The sequence below is a fragment of the Monodelphis domestica genome, chromosome 7 (genome assembly GCF_027887165.1).
Source record: "Monodelphis domestica isolate mMonDom1 chromosome 7, mMonDom1.pri, whole genome shotgun sequence".
Taxonomy (NCBI): Eukaryota; Metazoa; Chordata; class Mammalia; order Didelphimorphia; family Didelphidae; genus Monodelphis; species Monodelphis domestica.
In genome coordinates this window covers 40,107,899-40,129,609 of record NC_077233.1, presented here as the reverse complement: position 1 = coordinate 40,129,609, position 21,711 = coordinate 40,107,899, and the positions used below count along the sequence as shown (strand labels likewise).

Genomic DNA, 21,711 nt, shown 5'->3' with positions numbered 1-21,711 from the left:
TTCCTTGAGAACAGGGGCAATCTTTCTTTATACTAGTACTTAAATTGACAGCACTTAGTGCCAGTGCCTGGCACCTAGTAAGTACTTAATAAATTCTCATTACCTAGACAAATAATGTTGCCACAACTAGATAATGACAAGGTATTACCTTTCCCCACTTACATTTTGATATTTCTTCTGATATAATAATAACACTCAAAGTAGCTAAAAATACCATGAGATTACAAAGTTAGGTTTGGACTACAAAACTGAAATTGTTTTCACCCAGAATTCTCTGAGCTACCGATCCACTCTGCTCAATATCTTTGAGTCAACTTGACTCCATCCATAGCACTAAGCCAAAAGAACACAGGCCTATTGCAGCAAATACACCCAAAATATCCTAACAAATATGTTTTTTTCCCTGAAAAAAAAACATATTTATATAAAGCCTACTGTAGATACTTACTAGGGCTGTTTTTATTTTTTAAGGCCCTTGGCAGGTAAATCAACTCTTACATTCACAGCACATAAAAACTATTCTCACGATTATTTTGGTCTAATGAATAAGAATTTAATTGTTCAAAAAAATACATTCAAATTCCTTTAAAAACTCATAACATAGAAAATTGTTGGAATCGATGGTTTATTCTTCATTTGGGGAAAAGTTGCTACAATAATATTAGCATTTGGGAAATTATGCTTAAAGAGTTAGGAACAGAGGTTTATAAATTTCAAAGAAGAATTAATTTAATAAACTAGAAATGAAAATTATAAAAATAAGAAAAATGGAGATGAAATTAAGTGACAGCTAACTATGTGCATTTTCAACTTACCCTTAGTAACATTCTGTCTGTGTGAACTCGAGTCATTAGCATGCTTTACTGAAATAAACAAAATGGAAACCAAATGCAAACATAACAGTTGATATTAATAACAACAAAACAAAACAAAAGGAAACAAAAAGCCATTTTCCACTTAAAAGTAATAAAAATATATCTAATGGAGATGTAATTTTATTGAAATAGGGAACATTCAAGTGAGGGAACTTTCTCTACCAGTGCAGACCAGCACTTTCTTTGAAGTTAATAGTCATGGAGAATGTATGGAATACAGAGATGGTTCAATGATTTGCCCAGGGTCACACATCCGTAAGAAAAACTCAAAACAGTCTTTCCTAATTTCCTGGGCAGCTTTCGATGGTCTAAACTACATTGCATCTCAAGGATCTCTATAGTGAATCTGATTATAATACTGTTGATTACCACACTAGAGGACCAAAGTCCTAATGGAATTATTATTTTGAGCTTTTTTTGATCCAAGGCAGATCCACCTCAATGAGAACCTCATTGTATAGCAGAGCATCCAGCTTGGAGGCTTCAGCAGATTTTCGTATCAAGAAAATAAAATCATAATATTAGTCAACTGAGACAATGAATGAATATGAACCGAAAATGATATACATATTACTCAGATTTCATGTTACTGGGGATAATTTGAGAGATTGGTTTTTTCCTCTTTCTTCTACTATTACCTACATTTTGATGATGCTAGACCTCATATTAGCATTTTTAGCAAAAATGTAGGCAGTAAAAATAAGGCAGATGATATTACTTTTGGCAAGAAGGGGGACAAGGCCAATGTGATTTTTCTTGTCCAATTCTTGTCATTTTCTTATGTGAATTTTTTAGTCACCCTGAACTTTCTGACCAAAATCGGACCTGAGTTAGTGGGTAAGAAAGTATTTAAAATCCTTGTAATCTCAACATATACCTTTTACTATGAAAAACCTTTTGTTCTGTATTTGTCAAAGCAAATACATTCTGATTTTTTCAACTACATGAAACAGAAAATTTCAGAACCTGAAACTGCAGACACTTATTTTAGTGAGATGAAATGAGTTTAGAAAACAGTGGAAGGAAACACCAATCAACATTCCTCTACTTCAACCAAAATGATATTATAGGATATGGGATATATTTTTATCAAACATCCTTCATAATGAAAGTGGAAACCATGGAGACTTACAACTGTTCACTGTCAATTTCATGGGCATCTTCTGTACAATAGTTCGCAACCTTGGAAAGGCTGCAAAGCAACAATAATCATTCCGACTATCATTTTCTTCCACATTTGCAAAGTATAGATCCCCCTTCTGGCTCATGTACACTCTTTCATCCTGTGGGATGTGCTGCAGATCTGGAAAGGACAAATCCCAAATTGATGATTAAGTCTAAGTTTGTCTGCACATATACCAAAATGTTAAATTCTGATAAGGTCTGTCCATCAGTCAGTCCCAATCTCCTGCTTTTCTTTCTCAGACTCTGTTGTCTCTTCATATCTTTAAGGCTAATAATTTTTATCATTGTATTGTCAGCAACTAGCACTTTGCCTGGTATTTATTAGTTTCTTAATAAATGCTCATTGAGTTGAATTGAACTATGTTAAATTGAATTTTTTTTTTATTGGTACATGTAGAGAAAAGACAAATCCTAGGCATTTTTTCTTCTCATTGAGGCTTGATCACTTCCTAATCACAAAAACCACAGTGACAGACACCCACTTAGACAATCCCTACCACCTGCCACCATAAGAACAGAATTCCCTTGTTTAGAACCCTATGCAAATATTAGTTTATCTAAACTGGTGTTGTTAAGCCCTGGCATTATTAATGCTTTATTAAAAATGTAAATTAAAGATACAGTCTACAATGTAGGTAAGAGTTCAATTCCTGAATTTGTATTTTGTTATTCCTTTGTTGAATAGTTTGTTTTGTTTTCATTAACTAAATATGACACAAAATGCAATAATCATCTCAGCCTACAATCTTTACTAATAGAAAAACAATGAAAATCAAAGAAAGAAACAAATACAAGAATTAAAATTTCTGCACATGTTTTTAGAAAAGGCTCAAATAGGTTCCATATATATGCAATTTGTAGCGAAAGAGAGGAAGGAAGGAAGGAAGGAAGGAAGGAAGGAAGGAAGGAAGGAAGGAAGGAAGGAAGGAAGGAAGGAAGGAAGGAAGGAAGGAAAGAAGAAGGAAGGAAGGAAGGAAGGAAGGAAGGAAGGAAGGAAGGAAGGAAGGAAGGAAGGAAGGAAGGAAGGAAGGAAGGAAGGAAGAAAGAGAGAGAGAGAGAGAGAGAGAGAGAGAGAGAGAGAGAGGGAGGGAGGGAGGGAGGGAGGAAGTAGAGAGATGTAGGGAGACAGATGAAAGGATACATGGATGGATGCGTGGATAGAAAAAGAAATAGATGGATGGATGGGAAGATGGAGAGGAAGGAATGGAGAAGTGAGAGAGAGAGAGAGAGAGAGAGAGAGAGAGAGAGAGAGAGAGAGAGAGAGAGAGAGAGAGAGAATGTGAGAATGTATTGGTAACTAGCAATATACCTAGCAAAATACTGTATTAAGAATAGAGAATATAAATACAAAGAGAAAACAAGAGAAATTTACATCAAAGAATTTTTATTATGATGATAGATAGATTGGGACCTACTCCATAATTCAAAGTTTTGGAGAGTTGTCTGGGGGCATTGAGAGAAATTTGCCCTGGGTCTTAAAGAAAGTATATGTCACAGTTTTTAACCCAGGTATTCCTGATCTCAAAGCTAGCTTTTTATTGGCTTTGGCATGTTGTCCTATGTATATCAAATTATTTGATGAGACGTGATGTGATATAATTTATATGATGTTTTTAATATAATTGTGGTATTTGTATATATACACAAATATATGTATGTATGAGCATTGCAAGGCTGTGCAAATATAAAGATCTATATCCACAGGAACACATTTACAAACACCTATATTACCTATATATTATATATTATCTATATTACATACAGATAAAAGACACAGTTGTCAAACTTGGAGACTGCAAGCCTCTGGTGCTCCTGCAAAACTCCTGGATAAACCTTAAATCATAATAAAATGTAATAAAATGTAATTGGGCAAAAGTTTAGCATAATCAATAAAATATATTAGAAATATATATTAGAAATAATGTTAAAAAAAATTTTCTGATTTTCTAAACCAATATGTTCCAAGTAGGTATCTCCTTCAGTTTTCATTTGACACCACCAGGATATCAGGACTTCCCAGATGAGGAGACTACTTCTAATGATGGTAATAGGAACTTTTTCTACAACAATGTCTTTCTCTCTCACTCTCTCTTTTCACAAACATGGTTCCACTGAAGGCCTAGTGATCATAATTTCTGCCCCTGCTTACTTCTTTTTCTAAGACTAATTAGACTAATTAGAGGAATTATGATAAAATGGTAGATGAAGAAACCACCACAGAATCAAACTAACCTGGAATGAAATCTGCCTCTGGCTTACCACCTCACTGCAAGATTGAGCAAAATTTTTCATCTTAAAGGATTCCAGGCTATGCTCTTTGATAAAATTTGGCAGAACTGGTGCTTATCTATTTTGGTTGAGGTCATTTTCTCTCTTACATCATGAAATCCCACATCACAATCAAAAGAAAAACAAGTTCATGAAAACTGGATTCTTACCTTTTCAGTGGAAGAAAATAGTACTCACCAATATTCATCCAGTATATATGAAGTGGAGGGATGCCTTTGGGAGGGTTGCAGTGTAGGACTATAGAATTTCCTTCTTCTACTTCCAGAGGTTCAATTTTTTCCTTTGGAAATTTAGGTACATCTGAGGAAAATATGAAATTTTCATTAATCTTCAGTAACATATGTCCCTCATTTGAGAAATCTCCCACACTAGTCATCTTTACTTCAAACCTGACTCATCCCATGACTCTCTAACTACTTATAATATATTGTCAATATTATATATATATTTTGTCCACCCAATCCCCATGCTTTTTGACTTCTTTGAAATTCTCCCTTCTTCCATTTTAAGAGTTCTTTAAAGGTAAGTTTTCTTTTGATTTCTGTTTTATTTATATTCCCTACATTTTACACATTTGGTATATTGAGAGATCCTAATAAATATTTTGTCATTTTTCTATCTATCTATCTATCTATCTATCTATCTATCTATCTATCTATCTATCTATCTATCTATTTATCTATCTACCTGTCATCTCTCCAGCTCTATTTATCTCTTATGCATATCAGCAAAAGATTTTAAATGGTATTTATTTGATTTTAAAGTTTGTGAATGTGTTTAGCTTTCACATCACAACAATTTTAAGTAACTCCCCAACTCTCCCTTGTAATAACCAGGAAAAAAGAGCAATTAAACAAGACAAAGCAATACAAACTGATGCATCTGATAATACATGCAATAATTTGCCTAAATAATTACTGCCCTCTCTGGAAAGAAAAGAAGATATGCCATGATCTATTCAATAGGAATATAATGAATATTTCTGTTATTGTTATAATCTCAGAACTCACAAGTGAATGTTTTTTAAATAATTTTATTTCATTAAATATTCTCAAAACACATGTAAAAATTAACTCATTTTTATAAGTTTTGAGTTCCAAATTTTCTTTCTCCATTCTGCCCAAAACTCCTCATTGAGAAGGCAATTTGATTTTGGTTATAATGCAGTCATGCAAAATGTATTTTTATACTAACCATTTAAACAAAATAAAAAACAATATTTTTTTTAATTGTTCAATCTACATTCAGAATGTTTCAGTTCTCTCTGTGAAAATACAATTTTTTCTAATCATTAGTGTTTTGGAATTGTCTTGTTTCTCTGTCTTGATAAGAGTAATAAGAGTAGCTAAGTCTTTCTCCATTGATCATTGTAACAATATTGCTCTTACAACTTTCTGTTTCTGCACTGGAATTCTTGTTCAGTCTTTTTTTTCAGTCTTATTTGACTTTTCTTGAACCTGTTGGGAGGCTTCTTTTTGAAGATATTGGAGTAGTTTACCATTTCCTTCTCCAAATCATTTTGTATATGAGGAAGCTGAAAAAAATGGACTAAGTGATCTTCCTAAGGTCACCCAGCTTGTAAATGTTTGAAGCCAAATTTGAACTCAGGAATATGAGTTTTCCTAAATTTACAGGCAGGGCAGTCATCTTCTGTGTCATGTAGCAAATTTTTTTTTTCTTTGTGCTCACTTTACAGCAGTTTATATGTCTTCCTAAGTTTTTCTGAACCCATCATAATGATTATTTCTTATAGTTCAATAGTATTTCATCAAAATTATAAACCACAATTTATTCATCCATTCCTCAATTGATGGAAATCCTCTTAATTTCTAATTCTTTGTCATTACAAAAAATATCTTCAGTACTTTTTTTTTTATGAATAGGTCCCTTTTCATTTTTCTTTGCTCTTTGGGATATAGACATACCAGTTGTTTTGCTAATTCAAAGAATATGTACAGTTTTATAAGCATTTGGACACACTTCCAAATTGTTTCTCCATAATGGTAAAAATAGTCCACAACTCCATCAATAGTAATAATTCCCAAATTGTCCACATCAACTATGACATTTATCAATTTTCTTTTCTTTTCTGTCATGTCAACTTGAGATGTGTGAGGTAGAATATCAGTATCATTTGAATTTGAATTTCTCTAATCAATAATAATTTAAAATTTCCTTTCCTGTGAATATTGATAGCTTTAATATCTACTATTTCATTTCATTTCATATAAACTATATGTTCATATCCTTTTACTATTTATTAACTAGGATCTTATTTTTATAAGTTTTGCACAGTTCCTTATGTTTTTTGAAAAATACTTTTATCAGAAAAAAAAATTGCTGCCAATCCCCCCATTTCCTCTTTTCTTTCTAATTTTGACTATATTAGTTTTGTTTGGGGGGAGGTGAGGCAGTTTAACTTCATATAATAATATATAATAATATAATAAAACAATATCTATTTTACGTCCCTTTATCCCTTCTATCTATTGTTTGGACATAAATCATTCCCTTACACAAAGATATGACAGGCATGGGTTGTTGTTTTTTTAAAACAACCCTCCTAATTTAATTATGATATCACCCTTTATGGCTGAACCATTTATGCATTTTTGCTTGATATGAGATGTAAGGCATTGGTCTAAGCCTAGTTTCTATCTGACTGCTTAGCTGTTTTCTAAGCAATTTTGGTCAAATGTTGAATTCCTACTCTTAAACCTTGGGTCTTTGGGGTTAACAAATATTCAATTACTATGGCCATTTACTAATGTGTATTGTGTATCTAATCTATTCCACTGATCCGCCACTCTATTCCTTAGCCAATCATAGATTGTTTCAAAGATTATCACTTTCTAATACAATTTGAAATCTGGAACTGCTAAGCAATCTATATCTAAACATTTTTTTTCACTTTTCACTTTTTTTATCTATTTTACTTCCAGATGAATTTTGTTACTATTTTCTCTAGCTCTATAAAATATTTTTTGGTAGTCTGACTGGTATGATACTAAGTAAATTGTCTTAGGTAGAATTGTAATTTTTATTATCTACTCATGTGCTTTCTTGGTGGTGTGATCTAGGGAGATGTGTGGTCACTGGTCTTTTGGACTGTACTCTGGCACAGTACTCCCTTGGGCCCAAAAAAGAAACTGGTCTTCAGAGTCACTGATCACTTTCAGTAAAAATAACTACTGCCCCTCAGACTTTGTACCCCCTCTTGACTCAAAGTGCTCATCTGTTGTCTTTAAACTATGAACCAGAATTGAGTAGAGACAGTGGTGTTTCCTGACAGCATCTGATCCTTCATCCAATGCTATCCCAGAGGTATCCTATACTCTTTTTTTAAATTTATCATATTTTTCAAATTACATGTATATATAATTTTAATATTTTCTTACATGCTGTAATCCATATTTTCTCCCTCTCTCCCCCTTCCCCAAGAGAGCAGATAATAGAATAGATATTTTACCTGTGATATCATGCAATCGACATATTTCCATGTTCATCATGTTGTAAAAAGGATACATATCAGAAAAAATCTCATGAAAGAAATGAAGTAAAAAATGATTTACTTCAGTCTGTATTCAGAATCCATCACTTCCTTCACATAACCTTTTTCTTTTTTGTTTTTCACCATTTATTTTTATTTTTATATAAAATATACTATGCAATATAACAATAATATAATACATATGATTTGTTATAAATCCATATTGAATTATAATATGCTCATCCAAGAAAAAAATTCTCACATTAATTACCAAAAATCTGTCTTGTTCTTTTTTAGGCTCTTTCCCACCCTTCTCCCCAACAAGATGGTAGGTAATATGGCATGGTTGTACACATATTATCATAAAACACATTTATCTGTCATCTTGTGAAACAAGACACATATTGTTTATACTAGACAAAAGTTCATGGGGAAATGAAGTGAAGAATGATTATACCTCATGATTATTTCATAATCATGGTACAATTTCACAGGGTTTAGTTTGTTGATGTTTCCTGAGATCTCTGGGGACCTTTGATCTCTTGGTCTCTTTTTCTTCATGAGTCCCTTGAACTTGTCCTGCATCCTTTTACTGCCAATAATAGTTAATCAACTAAAGTTGATTATCGCACATTACTGCTAATTTGTACAGTGTTTTTACACATTTGTGGGTTGCTCTTTTTTTCTATGACATGAAAGTTTGAGAAGTTGCAACAGATTCTGTCACCTCCACGAAATCTGACCTCTGGTGTTTCATTCATGGGAAATCTTGGTCAACCTCCTTCCCCATTTCAGATCTCTCTGTTTATGACTTCCTCTGTCATCTTGGCCTAGAAGGAAGCCTTATTCTGACCTCATTGATTCTGCTACTCCAAATTTGATTTGAAGCATTATTTTGAAGTGGTTTGGAAATAATATTTAGTTGAAAATTTCAGTCTGCTTAAATTAAAAAAGAAACATGAATTACAAGGTCTCCAAATTCCCGGAAAGAATGATGAGAAAGCAAAGGTAAACACTGAATTGAATACACAGAGGGTTTCCCAGATGAATTGTTCCCAAGAAAGGAATCTGTGAAATGGAACTGTCTTTTAATGGAAAATCTTCTCTGGTATTTTGTAAGTTTGTGGATTCTTACCATGAAGGCAAGTCCTAACTTAGTTAAATGGGTTCAAAGCTGTTATGCTGGCTAGCTAGTCACTACCATGAACAATAAATAAGCAGCTTGACACCAGAACCAGCAAGATGAATCCCAGGCCAAATGCCAACATATAAATATTACATGAAAGCAATCATTGAAACTTGATTATGAAATCCTATTCCAACTCTTAAGGTCAGCGAGGCATGTGAAAGTTCATCCAATATATCCCCCTGCCTGATGGAATCTATCCAGGGGATAACGACATTTCTATCTTCTGAGCAGAAAGGCCAAAGTTCACAACAGACTGTCGTTATTCTTATTAGTCTAAAGAGCCCATACGTTTATTGGGCTATTTCTTCTTCGAAGGCTTGATACCTCGCTTCCACTATTTTCCCCATTCTTTTCCTCTTGTTCTCTAGAGGTTGAGGGAATTTGCTGACATTTCTCTAATCAGTGTACCAGCTGGGCACAATGAATCATGTTTTTGTCTCAATTCAAGGACCCTTTCAGCCTCCTCTTTGCAGGGTGTATGCCATTTGTCCAGTGCAAGGCCTTTTCAAGTTCAGGCGGCAGGCTTTGATTGACTTTGTACCCTCAGTCATATTACTGTGCATCAAGGAAAACCTTCCTCCTCAAGTTCAATTCATATCTCTTCTCTTATGATACTCGGCTATTTTTCCTAAAGAATCAATTTGTACTTAATTTTGTATATGTTAATGTTTTAAGAGGAAAATGAAACTTCTATTGATGAAGCAGAATTTCATGTATTTCTTAAAAAGAAATGTTACTTCCCAATCCCAACCCAACAACCACCTTGCAAAAAATCTTCTTTTTAACAAAGAAAAACAAACCATCACATTTGACAGAATGACAGAATTTGAGAGTTGAAATGTCCTTTTAGTACAACTCATACTGGAAAGACTCAATACCATATTCAATAAGACACAATGCCATATTCAATAACTCAATACCATGTTCAAAAAGTGATTTTTCAGCTCTGTTTTAAGACTTTCAGGAAGAGGGAACTTGTCACTTTTAAAGATAATCCATTACACTTTGAGGCAGCCCTAATTGTTAAGAAGTTTGGGGATTTCTTCTTTTTTTGGCTTCCTCACATCAAAAAGAAAGTTGCATGAAAAATAATAGATTTAATGGTCAATTTATAAATTAATTTATTGATCCATAATCTATCCATAGTTCATTATTATCATCCCCAGATTTTTTAAACTATCACTATTACTCTGTTAATATGATTATATAAGTGATTGTTTGATATAGCCATATTTATATGGAGCAAAAACTTTGTATCATAAATATTGATCCATATTATATTTATATCAGGTTGAAGGATTTCTTCTGATATTTGACTTATAGACCATAAAAAGCAGGTTTGAGACTTTATAATAAGAGGATTACATGCATTTACTTAACGTCAAAAATGTCCAAGTTGGAGGACATCCTCCCATGTGGCCTGTTGAGTAGCCAACATGAGGAAAGGTATCATCTGGACCTTTATCATCTGACATTTTGCCCTCACCCACCATAGGGAGATAAGCACTTCTGTTATCCATCTTATGTCCCTTTAGTCAATGATAGGTGTACATCTTGCCAATCTTAAGAAAACAGGTTACCATATCTTGCCTCTCCTATGATTACACATAGAAAATCTCCAAGTGATTTTAGGCACCTCATGACCATTTTTAACTTTATACAATTGCCCTACATTGGATGAGATTCTGCTTGCTGGATGGTTGCCCATTGCTGTGGTTTGGGTGGAGATCTGCCTGCTCATATATTCAGCAATTTGATAATGAGGTCACCAATAAGAACTTGTGTTCTTTGGTCACCGTCTAGATTCTCTCAAATTATGAAATCAATAGTGGAAATAAAGGGGGTATATCAAGTCATAAGGAAGCTATGAAATCCAATTCATTAAAAGGGAATAGGTCCCCTTAATAAATGGTTATTGACTCAGAGTTCTGACTCAGTGGATTTTTTTAAATTTCAGAATGAACAATTTTTTTCATGACAGTTTCCTGTTTATAAGTTCTAACCACAATACCTAGTGCTGTCTCCTGACATCATACAGAAAACAATCTAATTTCTCATTCAAATGACAATAATCTAACACTTGTAAGATGTTCATATCTTCTGAGTATTCATTTATCTTTGCCAAACACCTTCAATTGCCTCAATCCATTCTTATAAAGACACACCTCCAAACATATTCCAACTTATTAATATCCTTATTAACTGTGGCACCAATGATTGAGTAAAATACTCAGTAATGACAGACAAGGGAAACAATATAGCCCAAAATTATATGTCGAGTTTGAAAGCTACATTGCACCATTGATGTATACCGGGCTTACCGTCAACCAAAGCCTCCATCTGTTTTTGAAAAACTATTCTCTTGATATGAATATGAGTTCTCAAAAATTATTTGTATGATTATTTTATGAACCCAAGTGTAAGTCTCAAACTTCTCCCTACTGAATTTCTTCTCATCAGATTCAGTCCAATTCTCTAGCAGGGACTAGTCCTTCCACTAGTGCTGAGTAAAACCAAACCAAATTAAAATATAATTGAGAAATGTTTAAGTTTTCAATTTTTTAAATGACTGTTTTGGGCAAGTAGGTAACACAATAGAACCAGGCCTGGAGTTAGGAGGATTTCAGTTCAAATTTGACCTCAGACACTTCCTAGCTGTGTGATTTTGGGCAAGTCACTTAACTTCCATTGTCCTTACTGCTTTTCTACTTAGTACTTAGAACCAATACACAGTTTGATTCTAAGATGGAAGGAAAGGGGTTAAAAAAGAAAGAATCAATTCCTTCTATTTACACATGATGATATAATGTATTACTAATATCATGAATATTTATTTCCAGTTCATTCCAGTGACTCCCATTTTAGTTTTTCAGATGAAGTGTGTTAATTTTGTATTTTAAGAGACTTATTTTTAGTAAATATTTCTAGTTTTATCCTATATCATCCTGACTGCCCTTCCAATGAACTTTTTGAAATCTGATTTGATTTATGTCAGATTATGCTCAGATTTCCTCTCCTTTATTTTACAAATTGTAGGAGAGATGGCTTCCCCCCAGAATTATTTTAAAACCAGAAACCAGTTCTTACATGTCAGCGAATTTTAAAATGTATTTCTCCCTCTATCTTTTGAAGGATGAAGTTGTTATGAGCGGTTCTGATTTCACAGAGAAAACACCAAAACACCCCCTCATCATTTCTGTCATTATATTATACTTCCTTCTAGACTTCAATTTGTTTCCCCAACTCTTCATCTATTTCCAATTTTGGCACAGGTTGCCTGTAGTATAGTAGCAAAATCACTTTTCCCTCTCCCTTCATCACACAATACCTAAATGCCTTCCAGTGTATTTTACTGTGCTTTTTTTCCCACATCAGAACACTTTCTTAATACATAATATACCCCAACAAACTTCTAATCTATTATGTTTGTTTTCCATATGATACAGTAATCGAGAACTATGTTTCAGTTAAGAGGTTTATCTCACTATGTCTCAGGAATAAATATGGCATAATATTTATCTCTCTTCAGTCTGACAGCATAAGCAATATAACACATTCATAATTCCCAGCCTTCATATAGAGAAACAAAATATTAAAACTTGATAGATCAACTGGCATCATTTACTTATGATTCCAAGTTATTAATTCTAGTTTAAAAATTCAGGGCAACTGGGTAGCTCAGTGGATTGAGAACCAGGCCTAGAGACTGGAGGTCCTAGGTTCAAATCTGGTCTCAGACACTTCCCAGCTGTGTGACCTTGGGCAAGTCACTTGAACCCCATTGCCTAGCCCTTACCACTCTTCTGCCTTGGAGCCAATACACAGTATTGACTCCAAGACAGAAGGTAAGGATTTAAAAAAAAAATCCAACAATCTAAAATCTACTCTAGAAGTAATTAAGCTTTCTATTTCATAGGATCTAAACTAGTGGGACCAATGATAAGTTAGTGAGTCAGTTTTCCCAAGTCAGGGAAAATTGAAGTAGAAGCCTTCCATGGCATTTGGGAATAGCTGATGTATATTTTGTAATAAGCAAGCTTGCAAGCTTAGTATTGCATCATGTCAAAGTTTATTAAGACTTACTCTGTTACTCTATTTTAGCATAAAGTTCATTAAGACACTATTAAAACCTTTTATCGGTGAGCCTCCTTCATTGAACATTGGTAATGATGACAGTCAAGAGCCCCAATGTTCACATTTCCAATTTAATCAAGCTTATTTAAGATACTGTCTAATTTTCGAAATCAAGCACAGCATTGGAAATCAATTCTTATTTCACAAACCCTTCTTTCACAATATTATGAATTTGGAAATCTGTATTGTATTAAACACATGTACAACCTGCCATCTTGGAGAGGTAGGAGTGAGGGGGAGAGCATTGCTAGTAAAATGTATAGGTATTTCAATTGAGCCATCATCCAGCAAGCAGAATCTCATCCCATGTAGGGCAACTGAGTAAAGTTACAAATAGTCATGAGGTGCCTAAAATAACTTGGAGATTTTCTATGTGTAATCTTAGGAGAGACAAGATAAGGGTAACCTCTTTTCATAAGAGGTAAAAAATAAAAATACTTAAAAGAAAAGTTTAAAAAAGCCAACAACTCCCAAATCACTTTAATCAAATGGTTCTCTGGATTAGGTCTTTCATTTTTCAAGAGTTAACTTGGCCAATTGAACTACATATCTGAAATATCAGCACATATAAAAAAATGTTATAATTGGGTCATCCAATCCACAGCCAATTTTGAATAGGCACCAAAATGTTTAGTATCAAAAGATGGTATATTATGTTAAAGGGCAGGTAGGTGGCATAGTGGATAAAGTGCCGATCCTGGAGCCAGGAAGATCTGAATTTAAATATGGTTTCAGAAATATGCTACTAGCTGTATGATCTTGGGCAAGTCACTTCACCCTTTTTGCCTCGGTTTCCTCAACTGTAAAATGAGTTGGAGAAGGAAATGGCAAACTATTCCAGTATCCTTTGCAAAAATAGTTCCAAATTGGATCATAAAGATTCAAATAAAACTGGAACAACTAAACAAAATTGTATTAGAAAACCTCAATTTTTTTTCCAATTACAAATCTATGATGTCATAAACGTTAAAATAAACAAACACAATGACAATATATTGATGGAAAAAATGCCTTTCATCAATAGCCAAGAAGTTCAATATCCTAATTCAATGTAATTTATGCAAAAGACAAATCCATGATAATCCAATTATTCTTTAAATGAAGGGTTATGGGAATAGCAAAACCAGGTTGGAGACATTAACCTCAAGCTCCTATCATCATCTTTGAATTTGATTATTATCAGCTCCTGCCTGGCAGGCCATGGGAGATTTCCATGTTGTCATTTAGACTATTTCATCTAAACTATTGAATTGTGTTGTTTAAACATGCATTGAGTGTATTCTTCTATAACCCACAAAATCATGAATACTTGAAAGTCAAGAACTACATTTATTATTCTTTGCATCCAAACCCAGTAACATACATTGATGCATACATTTGGTAATTAATCAATGTTAAATTTATTTGAAATCTAATTCACATAAATGATAGTAATGTGTTAATTAAAATGAAGAGAAAAATAGAGAGAGGAATTATGAGGGAGAACCATAAGAAAGAATTTCATCAATGAAATTCACATATGAGAAAAAGATAGGCTAGTCACTTAGTTAAGGACAAGGAAGTAACTGATTGAACATTATCTGGTAACATCTGGAGAGAACCAGGAAATCTCATTCCTTCCTCTGACTCTGTCCACCATGGCAAACCAATAGAAAGCTATGGCCTACAGAATGCTCTAGGATGGTTCCACTTTCATCATTTTATGTTTTGGGAATGTCCACACCAATAAAATCATGGATCAAATTGAGTTTTTAAGTATTGTTATATTATTACGAGTACATGATAATACAAAAATAAATGTTTTTGTACTTCTTATGGATCAGAAATTCTACTAAGTGTTTTATAACTATTATCACATTTGATCCTCAAAACAACCCTAGTGAGTAGGGGCTATTATTATTCCAAACCCATTTTACATATAAGGAAATTGAGGCTGAGTAGTTAAGTGATTTGTCCAGGATGACACAGCTATAAAGTATCTGGGGATAGATTCGAATTCAGGAAATTATCATTCTTATCTAATCTTTCATGGGTTTCCATTTTAGGGGAAAAGTCCAGTCAAGATATGCCTCATTGCTCTCCCACCTGTTTCTGTACCAAAGATAGATAGATGGGTACTTTTTCTTCCCATATTTTCAACTCTATTTTTGTTTTCTATCCCATTCAGGGTCTGTCTTGATTTTTGCTTGTATTTGCTTTTATTTGTCTCATTGGCACTGTCTTGGCTTATGAAAAAACACATAATAAATGTGGGGTATTTTTTTTTTACTTTTCTCATCATTTATTTGGTGAAACTTTTGTTTAAAAGAAATAAAATTGATAGCATTGTGCAACAGAAATAAAATTCAAAATTTGAGGTGCAAATCCTTGAGAAAGGTCACATTTTGCAGCATTTTATAATTTGGAATGCATTTTTTTTAAAAGCCATTTCTGTGATGTAGCCACCATCCCTATTTAAAAGCAAACAACCTAGGTAACTCAGTGGATTGAGAGCAACACCTAGAGATGGCAGGTCCTAGTTTCAAATCTGGCCTCAGACTCTTCCCAGCTATGTGACCCTGGGCAAGTCACTTAACCCCCAGCCTAGCCTTTACCACAATACACAGTATTGATTCCAAGAAGGAAGGTAAGGGTTGTAAAAAAATTTGGAAGTGAAGAGGGAATGTAAAAGAAGTAGAATTGGGGAGGGTTGCAAATCACTTGTTTGAACCACAATTCCATATCAACAAATAGATATTTGACTAAATGTCCTCTGAGGTTTCTTCCAACTCTACAGCTCTATTCCTTAGATTGATTTTCAATTTCCTCAAGAATTTGGCTCTACAGAACCAGGAGAACATTGTACACAGAGACTAATACACTGTGGTATAATCGAACGAAATGGACTCCTCCATTAGTGGTGGTGTAATGTCCCTGAACAATCTGCAGGGATCTAGGAGAAAAAAACACTATCCATAAGCAGAGGACAAACTGTGGGAGTAGAAACACCGAGGAAAAGCAACTGCCTGAATACAGCGGTTGAGGAGACATGACAGAGGAGAGACTCTAAATGAACACTCTAATGCAAATATTATAAACAAAACAATGGGTTCAAATCAAGAAAACATGTAACGCCCAGTGGATTTACGCGTCGGCTATGGGGGGTGGGGGGAAGGAAAAGAAAATGATCTATGTCTTTAATGAATAATGCTTGGAAATGATCAAATAAAATATATTTAAAAAAAAAAGAATTTGTCTCTAATCTAGTAGAATGTAAACTTTATAAGGGAAGAAATTCTTTCTTTTTTAAAATTTATTCCTACCCTATGCTTTAGGCCCAAGGTACTGTGGACCCAGATGGGCAGCTAGTTGTTCAATGGATTGAGAGCTGGGTCTGGAGACAGAAAGACCTCAGTTCAAATCTCTGACACTTAATGGCTGTGTGAAAACTTCCATTTGTCAATGGAAGTTTGGAAGTTTGGAAGTTCAATGTTTGTCCATTGAAGAACGAATGGACAAACCAGTCTAGTATCTTTGCCGAGGAAATCCCAAGATCAATATTGGTGTGCTATAGTCCATGGAGTCATGATGGATCAGACACAACTGAAAGACTTAAGCATAACAAGGCTCTACATGAGTAACAAGCCACATAATCGGTGCCTAATGAAGATCTGAATTGAACTGACTTATCAAGAGTCTCTTTTTGAAAGGCTATTTGTAGTTAGCAACAACCACCATCCACTGGGGAAGGATTTTCCTAGTATTTACATCATTTGGCTAACCTCCTTTTTGCAAAAGAACATTATATATTTTGACTTCTTGTTCTGTTAGTGAGCTGGCCTGGTGTGCCTTTGAGTATCAGAAACTCCAATTGAATAAGCTTGGCAAATTGCTAATAGCCCACCCCTCACGATAGTGAATATGTGTTACTGGGCTTGCAGGCTGTAACAGTGCTGGGTCCAATGTTCCCTTGTAAATAAGAGTTAATTTATTCCCATTTCCTGCTTCGTACTCCATCAATCTGCTTAGGACAAAAGAGAAATAAGGCGGCTCTTTCTTCCAGCCCAAGAGCTCTCAATGACTTCATGCTAAGGAAGGACAGCCCACTCAGCACATTTCACTGTGGCCATTCACAGGCTCTGACAAATGAAAGCAACCACCCTTGCCTTAATTAAACACTCAAATTTCAAAGTTGCATGTATCAGCTATGCCCATGGATCTTCCCTGGCTCATTTGTGTAAAACAGGCAATAAGAACCATATGCTATTATACCCCCCATCACTATGATAATAAGTGTGCATCTGTCTCAGGAGGTAGTGCTCACATTAGAGTTAGGCCTCTTTTGGTCTTTCTTTTTCTCCTGGGAGAAAGAGCACAGTTAAAAGGAAAGACTTGGAGCAGTATTTCTCTTGCGATTCATCTTGTTTTGCTGGAAAATCACATGATTTTCTGCCATTCTATCTGGCATCATATTATTGAAATACTTCATTCCCTCAGTGAATCTGTGAGCTTATCAATGGGTGTCCTCCTCCTGCCCTTTTTCTGTTCATATCACAAACTCTAGATCTATAGCTCTCATGCTGAGGACCTTTTCCTTATAGTCTCCCATAAATCCTTTACAGGCAATCTATCCACCATGTTGAGGGCCTTCCTAGAGAATGCTTCATGTTGTGAGATTTCCAATGTAACATTTCTAATCCACTTCACTATGGGACTAGACTTCATTCTTGTTCCTTCAAGTATCTCTTTGAGGAAAACTTTTTTAGTATTTATTGTTTATAGTTCTTTTAACTAACAGCCTTATCAAGTACAGAAAGACACCACCAAATACTGTACATGTGGCATGAATTCTTTGACTGTTATAATTCATAAAACAAATTAAAATATAGAATGTCTCACTGTTCTATTGTTGTCCTATGATATGATAGCAGAAGGGGCTAAGCATCATCAAAGTAACATGAAAATGAAGATTTTTTGACTGTTAAAAAGAATCTAAATAAACACTATGTGTCTAATCAATAAAGTGGTATTTATATTTCTAGTCCTTATCTCATAGAATTGTTAGGAGAGGGGAAAAGGTGTTGAAAATGTACAGTGGTGTGCCAATGTGACTTGTTATTGTCCCTTTTGACAAATCTCAACTATTTAGAGGTAGGACAAATAGGTATTTTTGATACAATACTGGAGTTACAGTCAAGAAGACCTCAGTTCTTATATGGCCACAAGCATTTACTACAAATATGACTTTTAGACATCCCTTTAATCGTTGCCATCTTTGGTTTCTTTATCCACAAAATGAGGATAATATCCTACATTACAGGTTGTCTTAAGGATCAAGTAAGTGTCTATATGAATGTAAAGCCCTAAAGTGCTGTGTAAATACAAAGTATTACTGTCATATCCTCCCAAACACTTCTGTTCTACCCAGTAAGCAGCTTTTATCACATGTTGCTCAGTCCCCATCTGACCTTGTTGTCCTCTTGTAGACAGACTCAATGTCTCTCCTTAAATATGGTCCCCCATGTCGGGTGTCCATATGCACAGAGACACACCTACACACATCTGCTAATACTTTGTGGGGGAAAACAAATCATGTGGGAGGTAGAGAGTGATTCATAAGAAGCCTACTTAATTCATTATTTTGTCTCAATCCACAGAGAGGATACAATTATACAATTAATTTGTCTTCTATAATTCAACTTCAGCTCCTATCTCTTAAATGCAAAAGTACATTCTGTCTTACATTATTCATACAAATTCTGGGCTCTTAATTCTTCATCCTTACATATATTTCAAAGTTCTTAATTACAGTTCCTTCAACAAGATCTTGAAAATGATTACTTTTTTATGGAAACTGTTCCATTACTTTTCTTACAGCCACAGTTGTTGCCGTGGGTCTCATCACCAGGAAAAGTCAAACTCTTTATGAATAAGGAAAGTTATCTTGCTTCTTTTTGTGAAACTAACATCCTAGTACAGCTCCCAGAATGTAGGAGATATTTAATAAATGCCAATGAAAAAAGTGATTAGTCAATTCGGGGATTACTACAATAGGTTAATTGCTCTGGGTTGTAGGCCTATAGAAGGAGAAGGAATTCAGTATTTCAGTAGCACCTACTATGTATCAGGAAGTGTGCTAATAACTTTATCTTTTATAAATATTACCTTGTTTGATCCTCACAATCATTCTATGAGGAAGATGCTATTATTATCATCCCCATTTTACTCCAAGGATAATGAGTCCAAGAAATGTTAAGTGACTTGCCCAGGGTCACACAGCTAGTCTCTCAACCCATCTTTGAACTCAGATCTTCTTGTTTTCAGGCCCAATGTTTTCACCACTGAGTCACCTAGCTCCCTAGACAAACAATATTTATGGGGAATCTTCACCTTCAGCCCTTCTTTCTCCCCTTCTTTCTAAAATTTTCCTAAACACAAAACCCCAATTCAAGCTTCCTGGATCTTTCATTGATGCAGAACCAATGAATTGTTCATCAAAGAAAATCATGAATACACATGATACAATGACTGTTTTTTAAGAACAACCCCTAAACTCCAAATCAGTCAATCAAACAAACATATTCTCCTTTTAGAAATTTACTTGAGGGAGAAGCTTGGCTCAGTCAGTTGAGAACCAGGTCTAGATTTGGGAGGTAACGGATTCAAATATGTCCATAGAAACTTCTTAACTATGTGACCTTGGACAAGTGACTTAACTCCCATTGCCTAACCGTTATTGATCTTCTGCTTTTGAACCAAAAGACAGTTTTGATTCTAAGATGTAAGTTAAAAGTTAAAAAAATAAAGAAACTTACTTGGAACTATGAACTCAATTTCATCGGACATGGCAGTTCCCAACTCATTAGAAGCGAAGCAGCGGTATTTCCCTTGAAAGTGAGTGATGTGTCCCTCATTTAAGATCTTGAATGTGCCTGTATTATTAGATGAAATTATCCGTGGATCGGAGAGGAGACTAAACTGCTCCTCATTCTTAGTCCAATGAAACCTGGAAGATAAAGTTAATATTAAATTAAAAGAATGGGAAAGAAGATTATTATTGAGTAAAAAAATATAGCATTTAATGACAGAGAATTCAATAAAATATGACAAAACACATCCTGAGGGCAGAATACAAATGAAAATCTATATGCACTGCAGAATCTATAGAGAGGACCTTTGAGAGATATGATGAAATACAAGGCTGTTTTTGGTGAAAAGGAAAGGACTTTGTAAAATTTACATGAATATGAAATGCATATGGATCTAAATATTGATTTATAGAGACAGAGACTTAGACACATGTAGATATACATTAGACATAGATAAGTTGTGAACCTTTTTATTTGGATATAAATATGCACATATAACTTCATATACATATATGCACATGAGAAAAAGTAATTTATCCTATGATTCTGAGACAAACCTGCAATTTTGTTCATTTGTTTGGGGGGAGGGTATGATTCTTCAAAGCAGGGTCCTGATAGAATACCAAAGAAAGGGTGTTGGTATGAAACACAATGAGAACTGAAACAAGGGCTATGTACTGGAATAAGTCCCAGAGGGCAATGCTGCTCAGTGAAATGAGGATATATTCAGAGCGTGACCAGTCATTAGGTAGACTTGATACTAAACAAAAAATAATATTGATTCAGGTTATAACCTATGGAGTGTATTGAGCCTCATGGCTCCACTATTTGAGAAATAGATTATAATCAGCAATCACAAGTGGCCTGGATTAGCCCAAGGATGGAGGAGGAAAGCCAATCATCACCATGTCTTTAACCATAGATATGAACTTATTTACCTACTTGTGGTTTTCATCAATACATGAAGGAAACTCTGAGATGCAAAAAATCCATCTACCAGTATAACTCGGGCACTATTCTTAAATTTAACATCTTAAAGAGATGCATACAGCATGTTGAATACATTGTCCAATGTCATAAAATTAATATGTGGAAAGAAATAAGACATGAACTCAAGTCTTCCTGGTTGTAAGAGTAACTCTATTTCTTATATCATCAAATACAAATACACATACATGCACATGTAGAGACACTCAACCTATATGTATATGTATACATAAATATATGTTTTATAAAGCATGTGCATATACATCTATTTTGATTTATACTATAAATATATGTATACGTGTCTACATATTATAGTTGCTTAAATAAAAATCTGCCTAGTGGCTGGTCTTCACTAATCACATATTCTGGGTCTTGTAAGGAGGGTTTTTTCTTTGTGCATGCTGGTCATATTTATTTCTTTGGAAACCATGAGTAGTGACATCTTCTTTTACACATAAGCCCCTGCTTAATACTCTACCTCATTCTACTAGGACTATAGTCTTACCTACTTCTCAAGTCTTCCCTAGAACCAAAGTTCTGCCATTAAATTGTAATCTTCACTGGTCTCAATTCCCTGATTCTAGATCTCTTGAAATTGTCAATTTGTCTACGTGAACTTTTATTCATGTCTGTTTCCTAGATACCGGCTCTCCATCTCTAGAATTTTGTGCTTCTCTGGATCAACCTAATCAAGCAATCTACCATTGATTCTAC

At 34.4% G+C, this 21,711-nt stretch overlaps 1 protein-coding gene across 16 annotated transcripts in view; it reads right to left on the bottom strand.

The window, feature by feature from the left end:
* Positions 1-21,711, bottom strand: part of CHL1 (cell adhesion molecule L1 like) — a 261,865-nt gene that overhangs the window by 80,336 nt on the left and 159,818 nt on the right. For 8 of the 16 annotated variants that reach the window (XM_007500099.3, XM_007500102.3, XM_007500100.3 and 5 more), the window contains 4 exons: positions 19,957-20,147; positions 4,527-4,649; positions 2,008-2,178; positions 816-863 (listed from right to left, as the gene is read on the bottom strand). In XM_007500099.3, the coding sequence (XP_007500161.1) occupies positions 816-863; positions 2,008-2,178; positions 4,527-4,649; positions 19,957-20,147 (533 nt within the window). The remainder of the gene's footprint in view (positions 1-815; positions 864-2,007; positions 2,179-4,526; positions 4,650-19,956; positions 20,148-21,711) is intronic. The other 8 variants (XM_007500104.3, XM_007500101.3, XM_056804443.1 and 5 more) reach the window with 1 other exon arrangement.